The sequence below is a fragment of the Nomascus leucogenys genome, chromosome 18 (genome assembly GCF_006542625.1).
Source record: "Nomascus leucogenys isolate Asia chromosome 18, Asia_NLE_v1, whole genome shotgun sequence".
Classification (NCBI taxonomy): Eukaryota; Metazoa; Chordata; class Mammalia; order Primates; family Hylobatidae; genus Nomascus; species Nomascus leucogenys.
Window position 1 is genome coordinate 84612194 of NC_044398.1, and position 21909 is coordinate 84634102.

General features: G+C 41.9%; 1 protein-coding gene across 2 annotated transcripts in view; it reads left to right on the top strand.

Annotated features, from left to right (window-relative positions):
* Positions 1–21909, top strand: part of SV2C (synaptic vesicle glycoprotein 2C) — a 261367-nt gene that overhangs the window by 210839 nt on the left and 28619 nt on the right. For both annotated transcript variants that reach the window (XR_004026754.1, XM_003266080.4), the window contains exons 7-12: positions 1000–1110; positions 1547–1635; positions 5539–5703; positions 8860–8993; positions 10786–10989; positions 11419–11578. Coding sequence is in view for 1 of the 2 variants with exons in the window: in XM_003266080.4 (XP_003266128.1) it covers positions 1000–1110; positions 1547–1635; positions 5539–5703; positions 8860–8993; positions 10786–10989; positions 11419–11578 (863 nt within the window). In the remaining variant the exon portion in view is untranslated. The remainder of the gene's footprint in view (positions 1–999; positions 1111–1546; positions 1636–5538; positions 5704–8859; positions 8994–10785; positions 10990–11418; positions 11579–21909) is intronic.

Genomic DNA, 21909 nt, shown 5'->3' on the forward strand with positions numbered 1-21909 from the left:
CTTTATTTACCTGGCCAGAAAGAAGCTACTGCCTACTTGGTATAATTAGAAAGGTGCTGAGGGTCCCCAAGCCACTTCTGTCTAAAACTGGCCTAGGTACCTGTATTCTGCCAATAGAGTTGCCCCTTTAAATGTTGGCAGGATGTCCAGAAAAACCTGTTCAAACCTCTGGCAGGGGTAATGTATACATATTTCCATGTCCTCTCAGATTTATCAAAAACAGGTAAATCTTGATTAGCAGGAGAAGGCGGGCCAGGGCCACAAAGGACCCATTCTTCCTTTTTTTCTATTTTCAGGATTCATTCTCTGTGCTTCTCCTGTCTTGTGGTTCTCTTCCTTAGCAAAAAGAGGCTGAGTCATAGATGCTGCTTTTCATGCTGAACCTGTATCATTTATTTTCCTTACATGGCTGAGAAATTCATGTTGATGCTTGCAATCAAAACTCCTTCAGTTAATCTTGACTCATGGCTACCTGTGGGTATTTGCTGACTAGCCACTGTGGGGTAGGCTGTGGGAGAAGGAAGAAAAGGACCGGAAGTGGTGCTCTGAGAACAATGATGGTAATGCTTTCAGAACTAGTTAGGGGTCAAATTCATCAAATAAGTAGGTTTCAAAGAAAAAAATGTGTACACTCACTTTAGCCCAAGCTAAATAATTCTTAATCCAGAATCTAACTTATCTGGATGTTTTGTCTGCTAATGTGTGTCTCTGTAGTAATGGTTCAGGGAGGGCATTTTGGTTTCACATTATTCTATTACTACTGGCCCTTCCCCCATTTCTTTGTGGTTTTCCCTCTCACTCATTCCTTCGTCAGTTCTTCTAGGTGCTGTTTGGATCCATACACTTATGCCACTGGTCTCATATATGTATGAAGTGATTACCAAATACTGCCTACTTCTTGCCGGAGTCAGTTTTTGCTCCTGTAAAAACAAATTGTAAGCCTACACTCAGCAACTTCGGAGAAGGTAACTTAGCACTTTGGTCTGTTTCTCTCTACAGGTAAACAAAATAAAAACTCCTAAACAAATCGATGAGCTGATTGAAATTGAGAGTGACACAGGAACCTGGTATAGGAGGTGTTTTGTTCGGATCCGCACTGAGCTGTACGGAGTAAGTAACAAGTCCCACGATGACCTGCGTGTCAATTGATTGCATTCGAAGTTAGTCAGAAGAGGGGTTTACTGGACCTGCCCTATGAGTGAGGTTCTTTCCTACTGCCCAGGACACCTGACTCCTGGCCTACAGCCAGGTAATTGGAGCCCACTCGACCAGCATTTAGCCAATACATTCCATCTGTGGGAAGGGAAAGTGTTAGGCCAGGAGTCTTGGCAGTGGCAGGGTGCCTTCAAATCTTGAGTTACTTTGTCCATTGGCATCCAGGAAGCTGAAGAATGAAAATTCCAATTACCTTTAACTTTTACATTTTAAGGTGAAATGAATCCAAACCAATGACAACTCAGCTTTTTTTATAATTTGGTGGAAGGGGTCGGGGAGTGGGGTTGACTAAGTAACTGCATGAGAAAACTAACTGTCTAATATTTCACAGATTTGGTTGACTTTTATGAGATGTTTCAACTACCCAGTCAGGGATAATACAATAAAGCTTACAATTGTTTGGTTCACCCTGTCCTTTGGGTAAGTGATATTTAAATTCTTGGCAAGCAAAATCGTTCAATGTCCACATTGTAACTCCCTGCCATGCTGCTTTCTTTTCTGATACTGCTTGATGCTGTTAACCTGCTAAGGAAGAAATTTTTTTCAGCTTAGGTTTGCTGAGAGTTATGGTTTTTATAAACCAGTTATTTTATTTGTTTTGTCATAAAGCTAAGGTAGCAAAACCAATTGTATCTGCAAAATCCAATAAGGCCCTGGATGATTTGCCCCATGACTTCTCTGTCCTGTCCTTCTTTGCCCAGCCCCAGCCATACCAGCCTCTCTGCTCTTCTTTGAACATTCTAGAACAGTTCCCATCTCGGGCCTTTGTGGTGTTCCTCTGCCTGAAATGCTTTCCCCTCCAGACATCTGCCCAGTTCATTTCTTTACCCTCAACTCTTTCCTCAGATGTCACCTTCTCAGTGATGTCATCCTCTCTTTTTAAAAAATTGCAGCCCCTCCACACTCCCTATCCCCTTCTCAGCTCTACTTTGCCCCACAGCACTTTCTACCTTCTAATATGCAAAACACTCCTTTATTCTGTATAAAGAGTAAAGTTCTGGCTTCCCTCTCTGGAAGCTCCACGAGGACAGGGGTTTTTAACTGCCTTGTTCAAAGCTGAATGTGGTGCCATGCACCTATATTCCAAGTTATTCTGGAAGCTGAGGTGAAGGATTGCTTGAGCCCAGGAGTTGGAAGCTTAAGTGTGTTATAATCACACCTGTGACTAGCCACTGCCCTCCAACCTGGGCAACATATCAAGACCCCATTTCTAAAAAAATAATAATAATTTTGTTTTTGTCTTGTTCACTGATGTATATTCCTGGCATGTAATAGCAGCTCAATAAATAGTTGTTGCCAAATGAATAAAACTGCCATATATGTGTTCTAGGAAAAGAGAAAATAGGGAGAAAATATCAAGATTTTATTTGCTAATCGCTGACATAGTCACTTTAGAATGTGCGTGTACAACTCTATTGTTGCCTAATTTTCTGTTTAGAGAAGAAAAATTAGATAATACCCTACACTTTCAGGTCAGCGGGATCTCAGCACCTTATAGAGCCTAACATTTATGTTGCAAGTTTCATCTCTTAACATCCCTAAATCAAACCAGGCAAGTGATCGAAGATGACCACTCTTCCTTAGTGCCTCAGGAGGTGGAATATGGAGAAAGAAGGAAGCTGGGAGTCAGGAGACCTAGCAGCCCATTCTGCTGGGTGACTTGGTTAGCTTGTGACTTGAAGACATTTCTCAGTTCCTCATTTCTAAATTAAGAGGGTTGACTTAGAATATGTAAAGTAATTCCCACCCAAGCTCTAGAAAATCCATTAATCTCTGAAGGAAGGGAAGGCTGAATATTAACCTATATTAAGTGCTTACTCTGTACCTAAGCAAGGGGTTAAAGACAAAGAAGACAAAGATAAGCAAGAAGGAAGTCCTGCTGTCAAGGTGTAAAAGAGTAATCATCATTATCTGGCTTGTTTATTTTGTTTACTAATTCATTATTGATCATATTTTAAGCTTTATGATTTGTTTTACTGCTATATCCCTGGAACCTCAATAGTGCCTAGTATTTAGTGCATGTTCAGTAAATGTTTGCTAAATAAATGACAAATTAGCCAAAAGCCCTCCACATCGTTGATGATGGATGGACATTCCAGGGTAATGTGCCCTCCTCATTGTTGCCATTTCAAGGTTTGTGCCCCATGTATGTGACTAGAGAACAATGCCATAAATGTTGTACCCCTAAGTCATTTCTTCCTCAATGACTACCCTCACACCCCCACAGTCATTACTATGAAGAAAAGGGGTGGGAATCCTGAGGCACAGATGTTTCTGGAATCCTAATGACGATGATAAAAAAGACTCATACTGTCTTCCGAGCATTTTTTATGTGCTAGGCACTTGACATCCCATTTAAACTGAGCAACCACCCAGGAAGGTGGATACTCCCATCATTCCAATAGTAGAGATGGGCAACTGAGGCTTAGATAACTGGCCCAAGTTTAGGCAGCTAGTAAGCGACAAGACCAGGATTCAAACCCAGCCTGTCCTCCTGCAAAGGCTATGCCCATACCCACTTCTTTCCCTGTGTAGCTAAGTGTCACTGGGAATAAACTAGAGCACTGGTTCTCAAATTTGAATGTGCATCAGAAGAATCCCTGCGGGACTCCCCTGCCAAAGTTTTTAATTCATCAGGTCTCACTGGAACCTGGGTTTGTGGGGGATGATGATCCTGCTGGTCCGGGCACCTTACCTTGGCAGGTACTACTTTAGAGCAGCACAGTCTAATAGAGATATCGTGTGAACCACAGATGTCATTTCAGATTTTCTGGTAGCCATACACACACACACAAAGTAAAAGGAAATAGATAAAATTAATTTTAATACTACATTTTGTTTCATTCATTCTCTTTTTTTTTTTTTGATGGAGTCTCGCTCTGTTGCCAGGCTGGAGTGCACTGGCGCGATATCGGCTCACTGCAACCTCCAGCTCCCTGGTTCAAGCTATTCTTCTGCCGCAGTTCCCTGAGTAGCTGGGACTACAGGCGTGCACCACCACGCCCGGCTAATTTTTGTATTTTTAGTAGACGTAGGGTTTCACCATGTTGACCAGGCTGGTCTCGATCTCCTGACCTTGTGATCCGCCTAGGCGCCTTGGCCTCCCAAAGTGTTGGGATTACAGGCATGAGCCACCGTCATTTCAACATATGATCAGTATAAAAATTATTAGCAACAATTTTTACCTTCTTTTTTTCCGTAAGTCTTCAAAATCCTGTGGTATTTTATATTTATAGTATATCTCAGTTTGAACCAGCCACATCTCAACTGCCTGGTAGGCACACATGGTTAGTGGCTTCTGTACTGAACAGCACAGCAGCATGACACAGCTATTAGAATAACACATGCAAGGTCAAGAGGCAGAAAGGGGAAATACCTTGCAATCTCTGAGAATAACACGAATGTCCTCTTCCCAGCCTCTAACTACCTTGGGAACTGGCACTCTACCCCCAGGATAGCAGTATCACAGCAGTGTAGGAACCAAGAAAGATTCCCCATTAGCAAAAGAGGTCATTCTTTAGGTGCTCTCACCGTGCTTGGATCCCAGGAGTTTATACCACCAGACTAGGAGAGAGAGTTTCTCAGAGCAGACTGGAATGATGAGCCAGACATTGGGGCCAGGATGCCAGGTGTCTTACTCCATTTCTGCTGCTATAACAAAATACCACATCGGGTAATTTGTAAATAATAGGAATTTTATTTTTCACAGTCCTGAAGACTGGAAGTCCAAGATCAAGCTGCTGGCACATTCAGTGTGCAGTAATGGCACAGTCTCTGCTTCCTAGATGGCAGCTTGTCACTGAGTCCTCCAGAGGGGACAAATACTGTGTCCTCAGTGGTAGAAGGGATGGAAGGGAAAATGTGAGGGAGGCAGCACCCTCGAACCTCTTTTTATAAGGACATTAATCTCATTCATGAGGTCTCTGCCCTCATAACTTAATCACCTCCTAAAGCCCCCACCTCTAATACTGTTATATTGGGGTTTAAGTTCAACACATAAGTTTTGGGAGGACATATTCAGACCAGGCACCACGTATGGGCATAGGATCAGATGCTTTCTGCATGTCTCTTCCCAAAGGAAGGGTTTAGGAATTACATACCTGGGGTTCTCCAGCTAAACATAGGCCATCTCTCAAGCTTGATTTTTGCAGATTAACGTTGGGGGAGAGGGACACATGGATTGCTGTATGATGAATTACTCATAATGTCATAGGGAGCCAGCCATTCTCCGGGAACTATTACAGCTCTGAAAACATCAGGGAGTTGCTCATTGCCTCTGGCATGCTAGCGCCTTTACAAACTCACATTTCTTTGTCTTTGCAGGTACTATGGATTATCTGTTTGGTTCCCTGATGTCATTAAACATCTGCAGTCCGATGAATATGCATTGCTAACCAGAAATGTGGAGAGAGATAAATATGCAAATTTCAGTATTAACTTTACAATGGAAAATCAGATTCATACTGGAATGGAATACGACAATGGCAGGTCTAGAAACTTGAAATAATTTAATTTGCTACCTATTCACAAAAACTTATTTCTTCTTAGCCTTCCCTGCACTGAAACAGGCATAGTTTTTTGTTTGTTTGTTTTAGTTTGTACGTTTAGTCATTTTCATGGTGAATTTCAATACTTCCAAATAGGCTTTAAATAAAAGGTACAAGTGTATCCATTACTTCACTTAAAACTATTTTTGCAGCTAAGTTGCTTCATATTTATTAGGTCAGTGGACTTGACTGGTGTGGAAGGAAAATTTAGAGCAATGTTGGAGAGCAACAAAAATAATGGAAGGGAGAGAAGAGTGAAGAGTATGGGAAAAGAAGACAGGCTATAGGATTATTTCATTCACAGAAGAAATCTGAAATGTGATTATATGAGTCTTCTATTCCTGAGAAACAGAGCCACTTTTCAGAATTCACCCTTCCCAATACGCTGAATCCAGAATTGAGGTTAAATTGCATCAGGAAGAGTTTCAATTAGAGAACAGGAATCATTCCCCCAAAGTAAAGGGCTTTGAAAGATGAAAGGCTAGGCTGGGCGCGGTGGCTCACGCTTGTAATCCCAGCACTTTGGGAGGCCGAGGCGGTCGGATCACGAGGTCAGGAGATCGAGACCATGGTGAAACCCTGTCTCTACTAAAAATACAAAAAATTAGCCGGGCGTGGTGGCGGGCGCCTGTAGTCCCAGCTACTCGGAGAGGCTGAGGCAGGAGAATGGCGTGAACCCGGGAGGCGGAGCTTGCAGTGAGCCGAGATTGCGCCACTGCACTCCAGCCCGGGCGACAGAGCGAGACTCCGTCTCAAAACAAACAAACAAAAGATGGAAGGGTCTCCTTTATGGGATCTGAAATACTTCTTGATGACAAAAGAGAACTGACTCAGGGAGGTGGTCCTGGGTTATTCTTTTAGAGAGGGAAAAGAGTAGACCAAGTACTTGTTTATATCCAAGTATTTTTGTTGCCTGAACAAATAATTGCTGGTGTAATTTCGTGATAGTTTACATCATTCTTAGGAAGTTGTCCCAATTTCAAAAGTGATAAAATAAAACTCTAAAATAATCAAAGTTCCCCAGGGCAAAAGCCAGTTCAGAAAGATGAAAAAGAATTCAGTGGGATGCTTATGATCTGTGTAATGGAAAAGAGGGTTACTAACTAGGAGGTAATTGTTCAAATTAGCAATTCAATGAAGGGACTAATCATAATCCAAGCCAAGTGGGATCATCTTCACTCTCCCACATAAAATACTGACTTGAATCTGCACTTAACATTTCACAGAAAGCTTAGTGGCAAGTCCTCTGTGATGCCAGGGTGAAAATTGACTTTCAAAAGTATTGTTACTCCATTAGAAATTTCTAATCTATGTTTGTGTCTCTGACAGTCATATTTTTAGTAATATATGTTAAAGTTCTAAACTGGATATTCAGTCACTGCTTAGAACTTTTTTACATTAGCAATATAATGATTACTAATTTTAATAGTATTACAGTTTTTGTAAAACATATATGTCACACATTTATTTTAAAAGATGATAGAAACAATTTTTTTGTCCTTCAGGAAAATTTGAAATACCATTAACGAACTGATTTTTTTTAAAAAATAGCTTTTTTATTCAGCATCATAAAATGGGAACTCTTTATGTACTGGTATGGAATAACCTCCAAGGTAGACTAGAAGGAGATAAAGCAGGTGTACTTTAGACACAGAATGCTCCTGGAAGGGCACACAAGAAACTGATAACAATGGTTATTCTGGGCAGAGGAACTTGTGGCCTGGGGATGGATGGGAAAAGACTGACTGTCTCCATTTTCAACCTTTCGAATTGTGCACGATGTGTACTCTCTGAATTATCCATTCAAAAAATAAAACTGATTCATTCCCTTTTCCAAATTCAGTTCCGTGACAGAAAAATTGATAACTTTTTAAAGATGTGCCGTTATTTAGCTTCTTTTGGTGCATTTAGATGTTTTTACTCTGGGTCCCTGGAGTGGGGATTGAAACAAGATCATTATTATTATGTCCAGGTAATGTACCATGGGAATGTTTTTTTTAAGCTGATTGGTCTGTGAGGCCATGTGTATTTTGAACCAACACACGTAATTGGGTACTAAGGAGAGAATAAATTTGAAAGTACTCAATAGTTAGTAAATTGCTTTTAAATCAACCTACTTACCTAGAGGGATCAGTCCTTTTCTGCCCCTAGTAAGAGTGGTATTGACATAATAACTCCTTCCCCAGGAGAACAAGCATTTTCCTCTCAGTGACTGGCTAAGTGTACATTCATAGTCTCTTAATAAAGTACCAAGACACATTAATGAATATTTATCTGTGTCTGCTGGGAGCCCTTATCAATGCTGATAAGGCCTGAATCATGGACTCTTCTAAGATGTTATGATCATTATGACTGTTACCATCTTTACCACGTAGAATTCCCCCTTATAACACCCAAAAATGTACCTGAACAGGTTTCATCATTCTTCATGTTTCCAAAAATAAGCAGAGTTCTCATAATTCTATTTGGTTCAAGGACTATCTGTTGGCTGTGAGAAGAAAAATTATCCTGGAAATGAGCATCACCTATGAGTTTATTCAACCCCAAGTCAGTTATTCTTCACATAAATGAAACAGAATTCTCATGCTGTCTCTTCAGGATAATTAGAGATCCCTACACTAGAATGAAGAAGACTTGGATTTTCAGCTAGGGAAAAATAAAGTTATTAAGAGATCGGATAGGAGGACATCCTTAAGTTAGAGCCATTAACCCCAAATAGAGAATATTCAAATAAAGATACATATGAAGAGACGATAGGATTAAAACCTAAAGAATAGCCCCAGGTAATCCCCAAGCTATCTTCAGCTGCATACCCCACAAAACTTTTTACCAACATCGCAAAAAGCTAAGGGAAGTTAGGAGTGTCATCTCTTTTCCTGGTGAAAAATAATATTGGTAAGCAACAAGATAGCCAAAGGTCAACCTGGATGAGAAAAAGGGGAAAAAGCAGAGAGCTAAGAAAATCCAGAACTCTTGTGTTCTTTGTAATTAAGACAGTCCGTAGTGGGCCATTCCATCTCTAAAACTATTTGACTTAGCTTTGAACTTTGATGGACACAGTCATTGATTGATATGAATTTTTCTGTGTTTTGGGCAGATTCATAGGGGTCAAGTTCAAATCCGTAACTTTCAAAGACTCCGTTTTTAAATCCTGCACCTTTGAGGATGTAACTTCAGTGAACACCTACTTCAAGAACTGCACATTTATTGATACTGTTTTTGACAACACAGGTAGGTGTGCTACTTAGTACTGCCTCTACCTGAGGCCTCTTCAAAGGGCCCACTGCGATAATCATGTGATAATGCGGGCAGAGGCTTATGCGGGAAGTGGATATTAAAGAATAAATGGAACAAGTTCTCTAAATCAGGTTGGATCAAAGGTTGGCTTGTATTGTTTGTCTTTGTCAGATTTAGTGCAAATGGAGCTTGCCAAAGTTCAAAAGTTGGCAACAACAACAACAAAAAATCCTTTGATGAATAAATTTTTAAAGCAAAGACCTAACCTGTAGTTTATTTGTTTTGATAATCCTGGGTTCAAAATCTGGTGTTTGTTTAAATGCCTCAACTCTATAGCCAACAGAGATAGACAATATGTGGCTGTGCTCAGATACATATATATTTTTGGCCAAATCCATATAATGGGGTATTTTAAACTCCCCGGGGCCGGGGGCGGGGGAAAGGAAGGCAAACAAGCATTGATTGAACACCTATATACTGTTTTCTACTCTAGGTCATTAGACATTCATTATCTCATTTAGTTTTCACAGTAGCTGAGGCTTAGGAAAATTAAGTAATTTGTCCACAATTATAGAACTAGTAATAACAGATGTTTGAACTCAGATTTATTTGATTTCAAAGCCTGTGCCTTCCACTTTCCCACTCCCAAACATTGGTCTGTGTGTCCTGTAAAATGAATCCAGCATAACAGCCTGGCATTGGCAGGAGCATCAGCATTTGCCCTGTTGCCAGACCTGCCTTCTTAGTGCTCAGACAAGAGTCAGCTCTGCCTAGCTCCAAAGAAGAATGGGGTCAGGTGTCTTTCTGTTTTTTGTTTTTTGAGCAATGCTATCTACCTGTCTTCCAACCCATTAAACCTCAGAAGACCAACATTTTGTCAGATCTTGATCGGCAAGGAAGATAGTTTCAATTCTCACAGCCTTTTAGCAGAAACCACCACCATCTGCAACTCTTCTTGGATGGTTTCAAATTCAAGAAAAGATTAGCAATGAATGCTGGTGACCTTCAGATGAGGCTGACTCTTGTTCCTCAGTAGATTCATGCACATAGACTTTAAATTATAAATTCAGCCTCAGGAAAGACTTGTTCCTTCTCTGTGCCCTAGAGTCTCGTAAAATGGCAACGATAAGGCTGACTCTTGCACTTTTTTTCCCTTAGAGACAGGGTCTTGCTCTGTCATCCAGGCTGGAGTACAGTGGCGCAATCACAGCTCACTGCGGCCTCAAATAAAACATTATTATTATTATTTTTGTAGAGATGGTATCTCACTATGTTGTCCAAGCTAGTCTTGAACTCCTGGCTCAAGCAATCCTCCTGCCTCCTCCTCCCAAAGCACTGGGATTACAGGCGTGAGGCACCACACCCAGCCCATGCACATTTTGAAACAAATTGTTTTTATAATTGTAGTATGGACACTATTAGTACTATAATGATAGTCTTTATGTAACATGATAATTAGGACAAAGTAATATTGTAAAGGAGTAAGCAAGTAATATAATTAGCAATGGCCAACCATAGGAAATCAGAAGATAACTGGACCCCTTAATTTAATTTATTCCTTTATTCAGCAAAGGTATCTCATCATTCACCTACTTTATGACGTGAAGACCCAGACTAGATCCTATGTTTTGGCCAGAAGACCCAAAAAGTCAAGCCAGCACAGGCCTGAAAGCCCTCAAGGAATTTACAATACTGTGATTCCTCTCCAAATTCTCCATAGGCTTATCTTATACTGGTGCATGCCTGGTAAGAGCTTGATGAATTGTCTTTGTTGTTGTTTCTACAGATTTTGAGCCATATAAATTCATTGACAGTGAATTTAAAAACTGCTCATTTTTTCACAACAAGACGGGATGTCAGATTACCTTTGATGATGACTATAGTGCCTACTGGATTTATTTTGTCAACTTTCTGGGGACATTGGCAGTATTGCCAGGGAACATTGTGTCTGCTTTGCTGATGGACAGAATTGGGCGCTTAACAATGCTAGGTATGTACTCAGTTTCATGTCAAATAAAAGAGCTGCCGCTGCAATCCAGAGGATTTCCCCCTGTACTCCCATCTATTAGGGATTTGCATCCAGTGAGGAGAAATCCCTTAGACCTTACACTGGGACTAAATTACAGTGAAAATTATGTCTAATTACATTTCATTTGAGTGGTTTCCATGAGTTAACAGACTGAAAAACTATGTGTAAAATGCATATTTTCCCACTTAAGTAGCTGAGTAAAAGATGATATGCATTTCATACTTTCTGTGTTCAGAGGCAGTTAGAGCCTTTCATTCAGGTGCTTTATGGAGCCTATCCTGCAGCTTCCACTTAGAATTCAGTTTTCTTGAGCAATCCCAAGGACCCAAGGGTTCTTGCTTTACTAAGATGATGGGAAACATTCCAGCCTTTTGTCTGCATTGTTGGCAGGTGGCTCTATGGTGCTTTCGGGGATCAGCTGTTTCTTCCTTTGGTTCGGCACCAGTGAATCCATGATGATAGGCATGCTGTGTCTGTACAATGGATTGACCATCTCGGCCTGGAACTCTCTTGACGTGGTCACTGTGGAACTGTACCCCACAGACCGGAGGTATGTTGAAATGGGCCTCTAGTAAGAGGCACTCTAAGCCCTGTGAGACCACTGAAAAATTATTTTAAAACAACCCAAACTGGCTGAGCACAGTGGCTTATGCCTGTAATCCCAGTACTTTGGGAGGCCAAGGTGGGTGGACCACCTGTGGTCAGGAGTTCGAGACCAGCCTGGCCAACATGGTGAAACCTCGTTTCTACTAAAAATACAAAAATTAGCCGGGAGTGGTGCCAGATGCCTGTAATCCCAGTTACTCAGGAGGCTGAGGCAGGAGAATCACTTGAACCCAGGAGGCAGAGGTTGTGGTGAGCCAAGATCACACCACTGCACTCCAGCCTGGGCAACAGAGTGAGACTCCATCTCAACAACAACTAAAAAAAAAGCCAAACTGTCACTTCCCCAGGAAAGTAAAAATCCAAAAATATCTGGCTTCACAAAGTTGTACGTACCACTCATATCTTTTAAAAAGAAAATATAGGGGAACATATGTGCTAGCAGGAATTAATACGGCAATAAAGAGCCAGTGAAGGAATTTAAATGTGTCCTTAACTTAGTTTGTAGGCTAACAATATGAGGAAGCTGTAATGAAGCAGTGAGGATTAGAATTTAATAGCCTATCTTGGCCCACATTTTAAGTGGCTAACCAGTCCTTAGAGGGTCGTTTCCTTAGGTTTGCAGATGTGTCTGCATGAGCTCTGCATTAAGCAACCACAAAGAGGTCTCTAGAACATATCTCTTGACCTTCCTGGTTTGTTGGAGGAAAGCCAAACACGTTTCTAGTTATAAAAAACAATTGTGCTGGGCGTAGTGGCACATGCCTGTAATCCCAGCACTTTGGGAGGCCGAGGCGGGCAGATCACCTGAGGTTAGGAGTTCGAGACCAGCCTGGCCAACATGGTGAAACCCTGTCTCTACTAAAAATACAAAAAAAACTTAGCCAGGCACGGCGGCGGGTGCCTGTAATCCCAGCTACTTGGGAGGCTAAGGCACAAGAATGGCTTGAACCTGGGAGGCGGAGGTTGCAGTTAGCCAAGATCGTGCCATTGCACTCCAGCCTGGACAACAAGAATGAGACTCCGTCTCAAAAAATAAATAAATAAATAAAATAATGCTCCCAATATGGAAACACAGAGACTCATATCAGAGAAAGGGCTAGGGCTTTTGGGTATAGCTTCAGCAGCTTGAATAGCTAAATTAAAACAAAAGAAGCTCTGCTTTACCGTTTGACATGAGCTAAGACAAATGGCCTTTGCCTTCATATACCACTCCTGTGCTATGTTGCCATAGAAGTCCTCTGTGCCAGAGGGTGGAGTCAGTATTATCTGGACTTTGAAATGTAGGAGAGTTTTTTCCCAGAACTATGCCAAAACATTTGGGATATCAATTTGCAAATGATCTTGAGTGCTTCCTCTGGGCTCATTCCCTTTTTTTATTGACCCCAAAGAGGCGCATTCTCTGTGTGTCCTGTCCTGACTCTAACTTATATTTCTTCTTCAACAACATCTATTACTGAGCTTGCAGAACCCTGTAGGCACCCCTCCATCCATCTCCCTGCAGAACATCTAACACTCAGCCCTGGACGTCTGCTTATCAAATATTCTAGTTCAGACCCTCAGTGACCCACTTATTAAATATTTAGGCTCTGAAAGGAACCATACAATCTTTGTATGGCATCTCCTTCATTCATTCAACGAATGTTAATTCTCTGCCTTTGTGAACGAGGTCCTGAGGTGGATGCCAGGGCTGATGCTGCCAAAAGCAAGATTAAGACTCTGCAGCTTCATTGAGCTTTCTTTCATGAACCTCTCATTCTGCAAAGAGCTTAGATGTGGATTACACTACACGTTTAAAATGAACTCCTCAATTGCTTGAGCCCAGGAGGTAGAGGCTGCAGTGAGCCATGATTGTGCCACTGCACTCCAGCCTGAGCAGCAGAGAGAACATTTCTCAAAAAATAAATAATAAAATAAAATAACCCCCTCAATGTTAAAGCAAGGCTAGGTCATAGCCTCCTTCCTTTTTCTTGTATACTGTAAGAGTGTGATACTGTTTTGGGAGAACCAGCTGCTTATTCCTCTGCCATAAGGAATAGAAGGATGAGTATTCACCTAGGACAAAAATCTGGCTTAAAAAAAAAAGCCCTCATAAATTGAAATTGGTCAGGTCCTTCCTGTGAGAAGCACAGACCTACCATGTTTCTGTTGTCAGAAAGGTTAAATATCAATTGAAATAAAAACAAATGTTGCTTTTTTGTATTAATTCAGGTCCTCCATGAAACAGATGTCAGGATGGGATTAAACATGCAAAAATGTTATTAGAGGAAATGACTGTGCGAGAGACGATGGAGAGGGAGTGAAGTGTGGGAGAGCTGCATGCAACTCTAAGCCTGAGTGAAGGAGGGAGGAAGGAGCATTTGGGTGGAATCTCCCTGACTATCCAGTAATCTAAGGAAGGTTTGGGCAAGGCTGTTGGAGACCCATGGGTCATGACAACATCAGCCTCAGAGGAGTCCTGTGTGACCCAGGAAGCAGCCTGCAGTAATAGTCCTGTCATTTCCAGTCATTGTCTGGGAGCAGCATGTGGGAAAACACCTCTGTGCACACCAGCACAGTAACACGAAGGTCTGCCAGGTGCATTCTCACCGCAGTCACGCTGTTGCTGGTAGACGCTCTCCAGCACTTAAGTAGATGTCATCAGATAATCACAGGAAGTCGTTTCCTTTGGTGATCTAGAAGATGACTTGTGCTCCAGAGCAGCGTGACCACGGCCATGGTAAATTCGCTAGTATGAGCTAATTAGCGGATATCTGAAAATGTTTCAGGCTAAAACCTCTTCCACCTTTTCCATGTTTCTCTGGGTTGCATTAGGAGGTCTCCACTGATCTCTAACTCAGCTATTAGAGGAAAATCCCAACCAGTTGCGATACTCTATAGCCTCATCTCCCCATGGAAGCAGGATAGAATACAAGAACACACGAATAGAACACAAAAATTCTGGCTAGAGGCTGTGCTTTACTTCATTCTCTTGTGTTGCGCTAACAAAGTACCTGAGACTAAGTAATTTATAAAGAAGAGAAATTCATTTTCTCACAGTTCTGGAGGCTGGCAAGTTCAAGATCAAGTCAGGTTTGGTGTCTTGGGTGAGAGCTACTCTCTGCTTCCAGATGTTGCTGAGTCCTTCAGAGGGGACAAACACTGTCCTAACATGGTGGAAGGCAGAAGGGCAGGAAGGGCCAAACACTCTGTGAAGCCTCTTTTATAAGGGCCTTAATCCCATTCACCAGGGAGAAGCCCTCATGACCTAATCACCTCCTAAAGGCCCCCCTCTCTTAATACTGTTGCACTGGGGAATTAAGTTTCAACTTGAATTTTGGAGGTGTGCAAACATTCAAACCATAGCAGACTGGAATTTTCATCATAGAACATTAGCGCTGCCAACTTCCTGCCCAGTTTCTAGAATCTGTCCTTAATGATCAGAATGGAACAATGAGTCCAGGCTCCTCTTGAGCCATTGAACGGCCAACTCCTGCCAAAATCCCAGTCAAAATTATCTTTGGGCAACATAATTTAACGTATATTCTAAGTGCTATGAGAGTTATAACACTTGCAAGCCACATTTATCAACCACATTACAGACTTATACCTCTAATATTATACCTTTGATTTTAATAGGGATTTGTATTGGTTTGTTCTTGCATTCCTATATAGAAATACCTGAGACTGGGTAATTTATAAGAAAAGAGGTTTAATTGGCTTATGGTTCTGCAGACTATACAGGAAGCATAGGAAGCATAGTGGCATCTGCTTCTCGGGAGGCCTCAGGAAGCTTCCAATCATGGCAGAAGGTAAAGGGGGAGCAGGCACATCACATGTAAAGAGCAGGAGCAAGAGAGCTTGAGGGGAGGTGCCACCCACTATCAAACAACCGTATCTCACAGGAACTCACTCACCATTGCGAGGACAGTACCAAGGGCATAGTGCTAAACCATTCATGAGAAATCTGTCCCCATAATTCAATCATCTCCCACCAGGCCCCATCTCTGACATTGGGGATTGCATTCCAACATGAGCTTTGGGTGGGGCACACATCCAATCTCTATTAGGATTACATTTGCATTTACTATGAAAACACTAATGAGGACATTGTTCATCATAGGACACATCTTCTTCTACTCAGAGTCTACCATGAAGACTGAACATCTCAGGGGTGGGTTCTAGGAATCATTTTGTATTCCTCCACCCACGCTTTGAGAAGCTGTTATGTGTCCTCACTTCATATGATAAAAAAAATTGTGTAATTCTTCACATTTCCTTCTCTGTTGTGCAATCAGGAAACAGAGAGCCTGTGCCTCTGCTAAATCTGCATAGTCCAGATACTTGTTTCACTCTTCCTCATCTTGATTTGCCCCCTCTTATGCCCATTTTATTAATTTTGTGTCTTTTATAAGTTATCCTACCTAGATCATTTGATAAAAAGGCAGGAAATTTTGGAATTAAACCTAGATGTACTTATTGAATAGCACTTTTCTGTGCCAAAAAAAATGAAACAACCATTTTTCCCTTCTGTAAATGCCATCAACATCCTCCTTTCTTCGAAACCTCAGTATCAAAAATGAGCATAACAATTGCAGTCTTAAACAGATGCATGGTGACATTCTAGCTTTTTCCCCAGATTGGAGCGCACTTGCACAATGACTGGGACATGATGATTTAAGGGACACAAAAAGAGGTGGGAGGGGACTAAACATTCCAACCCTCTAGACATATGGTTGGTTTTTCTGGAGACCAGCCCAATCCAGAAGCTATCTAGGATCCCCTCAGCCAAGAGTCATCTCATTAGCCTACAAAAGACACTCTTTTGGTGGAGTAGGGGGAAGGATGGGGTCTCCCTCTGTTGCCCAGAGCTACAGTCTGTAACCAGAGCTGGAATGCAGTGATTCAATCATAGCTCACTACAGCCTCAGACTCCTGGGCTCAAGTGATCCTCCCTCATCAGCTTCCAAAGTAGCTGGAACTACAGATGTGCATCACCATGCCAGGCTAATTTTTTTAAATTTTTTTATTTTAAGACATGGGGTTTCACTGTGTTGACCAGGCTGGTCTCAAACTCCTGGCCTCAAGCAATTCTTCTGCCTCGGCCTCTGAAGTAGCTGGTATTATAGGTATGACCCCTTGTGCCAGGCTCCAAAAGATACTCTTATCCAAGGGTTTTAGGAGCTCTATGCTAGGAACTGGGGATGAAGACCAAATATTTATTCTTTACTTACACCATATATTTAAGGCTGGAGATTATTATTAAAGTGCAATTTATTATTCAGCAGATTTAGCTATGCAAAAGGTGAGAAACTGTACCCCTGGACAGCAAATCAAAAGCAAATCTACATTCCCTAAAACCTTAGCTGCTAGTTATAAGCATGACCTCAAAACCAGAAACCATCAGGGAGAAGGTTAAAAGAATTCTGTGTGTAAAACAAAATGTGAATTCTATACAGCAAAAAATACCATAGGCACATATAAATGATAAATTGAGGGCAGGAGGGGGTTGAAACAGAAATGAATTAATAACCTGAATATATAAATTAGAAATTCATAAAGAAATGTCAACAAACACTTAGCATATAAAAATGCTCAGCTTCACTAATAGTAAAAATTAATTACAAATTAAAGCAATTATGACACTTAGCTTTCTCCTGTTATTCAGAGAAGCCAATATTTAAAAGATAGATAAGATCCAGTGTTCTCTGGGGCAAGTGAGGGGTTACTGCTGAGTCTGTTGTGGGAATTCTAAAAACAGGTACCACATTTGTAGAGGGGGATGATCTATAGTCTTAAGTACTTTTTCCCAATAGGAATAAACTATTGATTCCTCTGGTTGCTCTTCAGGTTTTTTCTTTGCCTGGCATGGATTCCTTTGGGTTTAATATGTCTGGGGTTTTCTCAGCTTCTTGAATCGGTAGGTTTACAGCTTTTGCCAAATTTATGAGGTTTTTCAGCCATTATTTATTTTGTCAAAAGACAAAATTACAACAAACTTAGTGTAAAGATCTAGCTGACTTTTATCTGCTATTCTAGAAGCAGGCAACACCTCACTCTCTAAAATGGGATGAGTGTTGTAATGAGCTGAGCAGAGAAAGTTGGCTTCATAGGCAGAAAAGGTCTAAAGAGAGCAGATACAGAGAACAAAAAGCAGATAGTCCTTTCAAAGTCCCTTTCTGTAAAGGACTAAAACAGAGGGGACTTCCTTATGATGCTCATTCAGGTTGGGCGGAATCACCTGTTTTTTGGAAAACTGGCTCTTTTCAAAGTTCAATTTGATTAGGTGGCACTTAGCATGAGTGACTCCATTCTGCTTAGGACTGGTCCGCTGTGGCCTAGTGCAGGAGACTAGCCCAAAACAATGGCCTCCCATAAACTTTAACTATTTGAATACTTTCTCAGTGCTGCCCTTTTTCTCTTCTGCCTGAACTCCAGCAACATAAATATTAGATCTTTTGTTATAGTTCCACAGGTCCCTGATTTAGTTTGTTTTCTCTGTTCTTCACTTTAGATAGTTTCAATTGTTCTGTCTTCCAGTTCACTGGTTCTTTCCTCTGTCTCCTCCATTCTGCTGTTGAGCCCAACCACTAAGCTTTCTATTTTGGTTATCATATTTTTCAGTTCTAAAATTTTCCTTTGGTTCTTCTTTATTTCTTCTACTTCTTTGCTAGGGCTTTCTATTTTTTCTATTTTTTCCATGATGCTTTCTAAATTTCATGTGTTTCAAGTGTGTTCATAGTTGCTCATTGAAGCCTTATTATGGCTGCCTTAAAATATTCATCAGATAATTCTAACATCTCGGTCATACCAGTGTTGCCATCTATTGATTGTCTTTTTTCATTCTGTTTGAAATCTTCCTGTTTATTTGTATGACAAGCAGTTTCTGATTGGAAGCAGTCATTTTCATATTATGTTATGAGAATTTGGATCTTACTTAAGCCTTTTGCTTGAGTTGGCTTTCTCTGACTCCTCTCTGGCAAGAGAAGGGGAGGCATTGCCTTATTATTACCAGGTTGACGCAGAAGTCCAGGTACTCCACTTAAGCTCCAGTGACACCCAAGAGTGGGCGTTCTCATTACTGCTGGGAGTCCACACTCCCTTCCTGATCATGGATACCATGGGAGGAAGGGAAGGAGGAGCTCATTACCACCCAGCAAGGATGAAAGTCCCAGCTCCTTACTTACCCTTCTCTGATGCCATCCCAATGGTAGTGTTGACAGGTCTTGTTAGTTTCACAAGTGTGCAAGTCTAGGCTACCACCAGACCTTTGCTGATGTAGCTGGCAGTTGAGCTACAATTTTCTCCTGGTGTTTGGTCTGAGGAGAGAGGTTATTATCTAAAAGTTTTCTACCTTGCTAGACTGCCCTTTTCCTGGTCCTTGGGCTAGAGAGAGCAGGCTTTGGTTGGGGCTTTTCTTTGTCTGTGCCTATTGGCATTTCCGGGTTGGCAACTTGTTCAATTCCAAGTCTGAGATCTATGGAGCAGAAGGCAAACGCAGGGAACTCCCCATCCCCAAGCTCCCTAGCACTTCTCCTTTTTCCTCTTTCAGTCTTGTTCTGTTTGTTTTATATATAATGTCCAGGATATTTTGTTGTACTTATCAAGAAGAATAAGAAAAGTATATCTATTCTATCTCAGTGTGAATTTTAATACTGTTTGTTTATTTACTCAACAACTATTTTTTTGAGCACCTATGATACAACCATGAGTAAATCAGTTGTGGTCTTTATTCTCATAAGCACAAGTAGACTTCAGTTTTAATATAGTGGTCAGGGTTATGTGGAAAGTGCATGATGCTCAGAGCATCAGAGAGGGTTTCTTGAAAGAAGTACCATTTACTTGGGACCTGGTAGGTGATAGCCAGTCAAAAAGATGGAAAGAACATTTCAGCAAGAGCAAATATGAGCTAACAAGCTCTGGAAGTAAAAGAATTACTCAAAGAACAAGTCATGAAGACTCTTTCACATTGCCTTATGGTGTGGGGACAGGGAGACTTTGAGCTGTCTTACAGAGAATGACAAGATCATTCTTGGCCTTTAGAGAGCTCCCTCTAATGGCCAGAAAGAAGGCAGGGAGACTGGTTAAGACACTTAAGATGTAGGTTGGAGGCCAGGCACGGTGGCTCACGTCTGTAATCCCAGCACTTTGGGAGGCCGAGGCAGGCGGATCACGAGGTCAGGAGATCGAGACCATCCTGGCTAACACGGTGAAACCCCGTCTCTACTAAAAATACAAAAAATTAGCTGGGCATGGTGGCTGGTGCCTGTAGTCCCAGCCACTCTGGAGGCTGAGGCAGGAGAATGGCGTGAACCCGGGAGGCGGAGCTTGCAGTGAGCCGAGATCGCACCACTGCACTCCAGCCTGGGCGACAGAGCGAAACTCCGTCTCAAAAAGAAAGAAAGAAAGAAAAATATGGGTTGGAAAGGGGAAAAGTCAACACTCAACATGTTCACAGATATTTAGGGATACATTCAACAAAGCTTGGTCCTTGATTAGATGTTAGGAGGAAGAAAAGAGGTTGTCAAAGATGATTCCAGTTTCTGCGTGTGCAGTTGAGTGAATGGAGATGGCAGGTTTTATGTTTTTTTTTTTTTTTTTTTTGGAGACGGAGTCTCGCTCTGTCACCCAGGCTGGAGTGCAGTGGCGCAATCTCAGCTCACTGCAAGCTCTGCCTCCCAGGTTCATGCCATTCTCCTGTCTCAGTCTCTCCGAGTAGCTGGGACTACAGGCGCCCACCACCACGCCTGGCTAATTTTTTGTATTTTTAGTAGAGACAGGGTTTCACCGTGGTCTCGATCTCCTGACCTCGTGATCCGCCCGCCTCGGCCTCCCAAAGTGCTGGGATTACAAGCGTGAGCCACCGCGCCCGGCTTGTTTATGTTTTTTAATTTTAAAAACCACCTGCAGGAGCACAATGGCATTCTGAGGCTGGGACACAGGAGGGACAGTGGGTCTGGGCTGTGGTCAAGAAGGTAATAAGTTCCATTTTGGACATGTTGAGTTTTTACGTCAACCTGGGGCTGTCCGATTGGTATTTGAATATTTTTGTTTGGATGCCAGAAAGATACCTGAGCTGGGGATAGAGAGGTCATTCACTATTTCATTCAAAAAAAAAAAACGATTATGGAATGCATATCCTGTGCCAGGAACTATTCTAGTCATTGGGAGACAGCAGTGAACAAAACAGACAGAACGCTTTGCCTTGATAGAGCTTATATTCTATAATAGTTTGGGGAAGACAGTCCAACAAACAGATAAGTACAGGAGATGTAGTATACTGGATGGTGCTAAGTGCTGTAGAGAAAAATAAAGCTACATGGAGCATGGAGAATGCTGGGGTAAGGAGAGTTACAGCTGTAAATAGAATGGTCTAGGGGGATGTGACTGTAAAGCTGACATTTCAGCAAAGACCCAGGCAGACATCTGGAGAGGGTACATTCACAGCAGAGGCAACAGCAGACGCAAAGGTCCTGAGATGGGAGTGTGAGAGACCAGTTGGAAGAGAGGCAAATCTTGTCTGGCTGGAGCAGAATGACCAAGGTAGAGGGTAAGAAGCCATGGGGTCAGAGTGGACACTAAAAGGGCTTTGTCTTCTTGCTGAGTAAAATGAAATCCAATGTGGAGTTTGGGGGCAGATGAGTGACATGAACTGACTTATGAAGGCCACAGCAAGAAATGTGGCAAGAGGTAATGGTGCCAATGGAGGTGGTGAGAAAGTGGTTAGATTCTGAAAATATGTCTAAGAGAGAGACCTGGAATAAAGGAAACAGCAAACAAAAGCATCCATAGAAATAACATGTCTGAGAAGCAAGAGTTGGAGTCTGGGGGTAAATCCATCAACGTAAGAAAATCCAGAGGTAACACAGATCGGGACTAAGAAATAACAGACACCAGAGTTAGGATACCAGGCCAGGAGACAAGAGTTCAGTGAGCTAGAAACTCAGGCTGGCAGAGTGGAATACAAAAAAACTAGCCTGGAAGCAAGTGGTCAAAGTATTAAGGAGATGTCTTGATCTTCAAAATGGTGCGTGACATTGAGAGAAGGCTTTGCAAGTTAGACTTCCCTATAACCTCTGTGCTTAGGTCAGTAGGGCAGTAATAGTTTGCAGCTGGTTCTCAATAACATTCATTGGACTGACTTGCCCAGGGCTAGAACTCGCCTCAGGTAGAGGCAAGATGTCAGAACTGTCTGCAGTGGAAGTTGAAGGCATCTCTCTGCTCATGCATTCACCTTGGCCAATCACCTCTATCTTGATCCTAAACCTTCTTCCCAACTCTGTAGTAATAGCTTGAGAT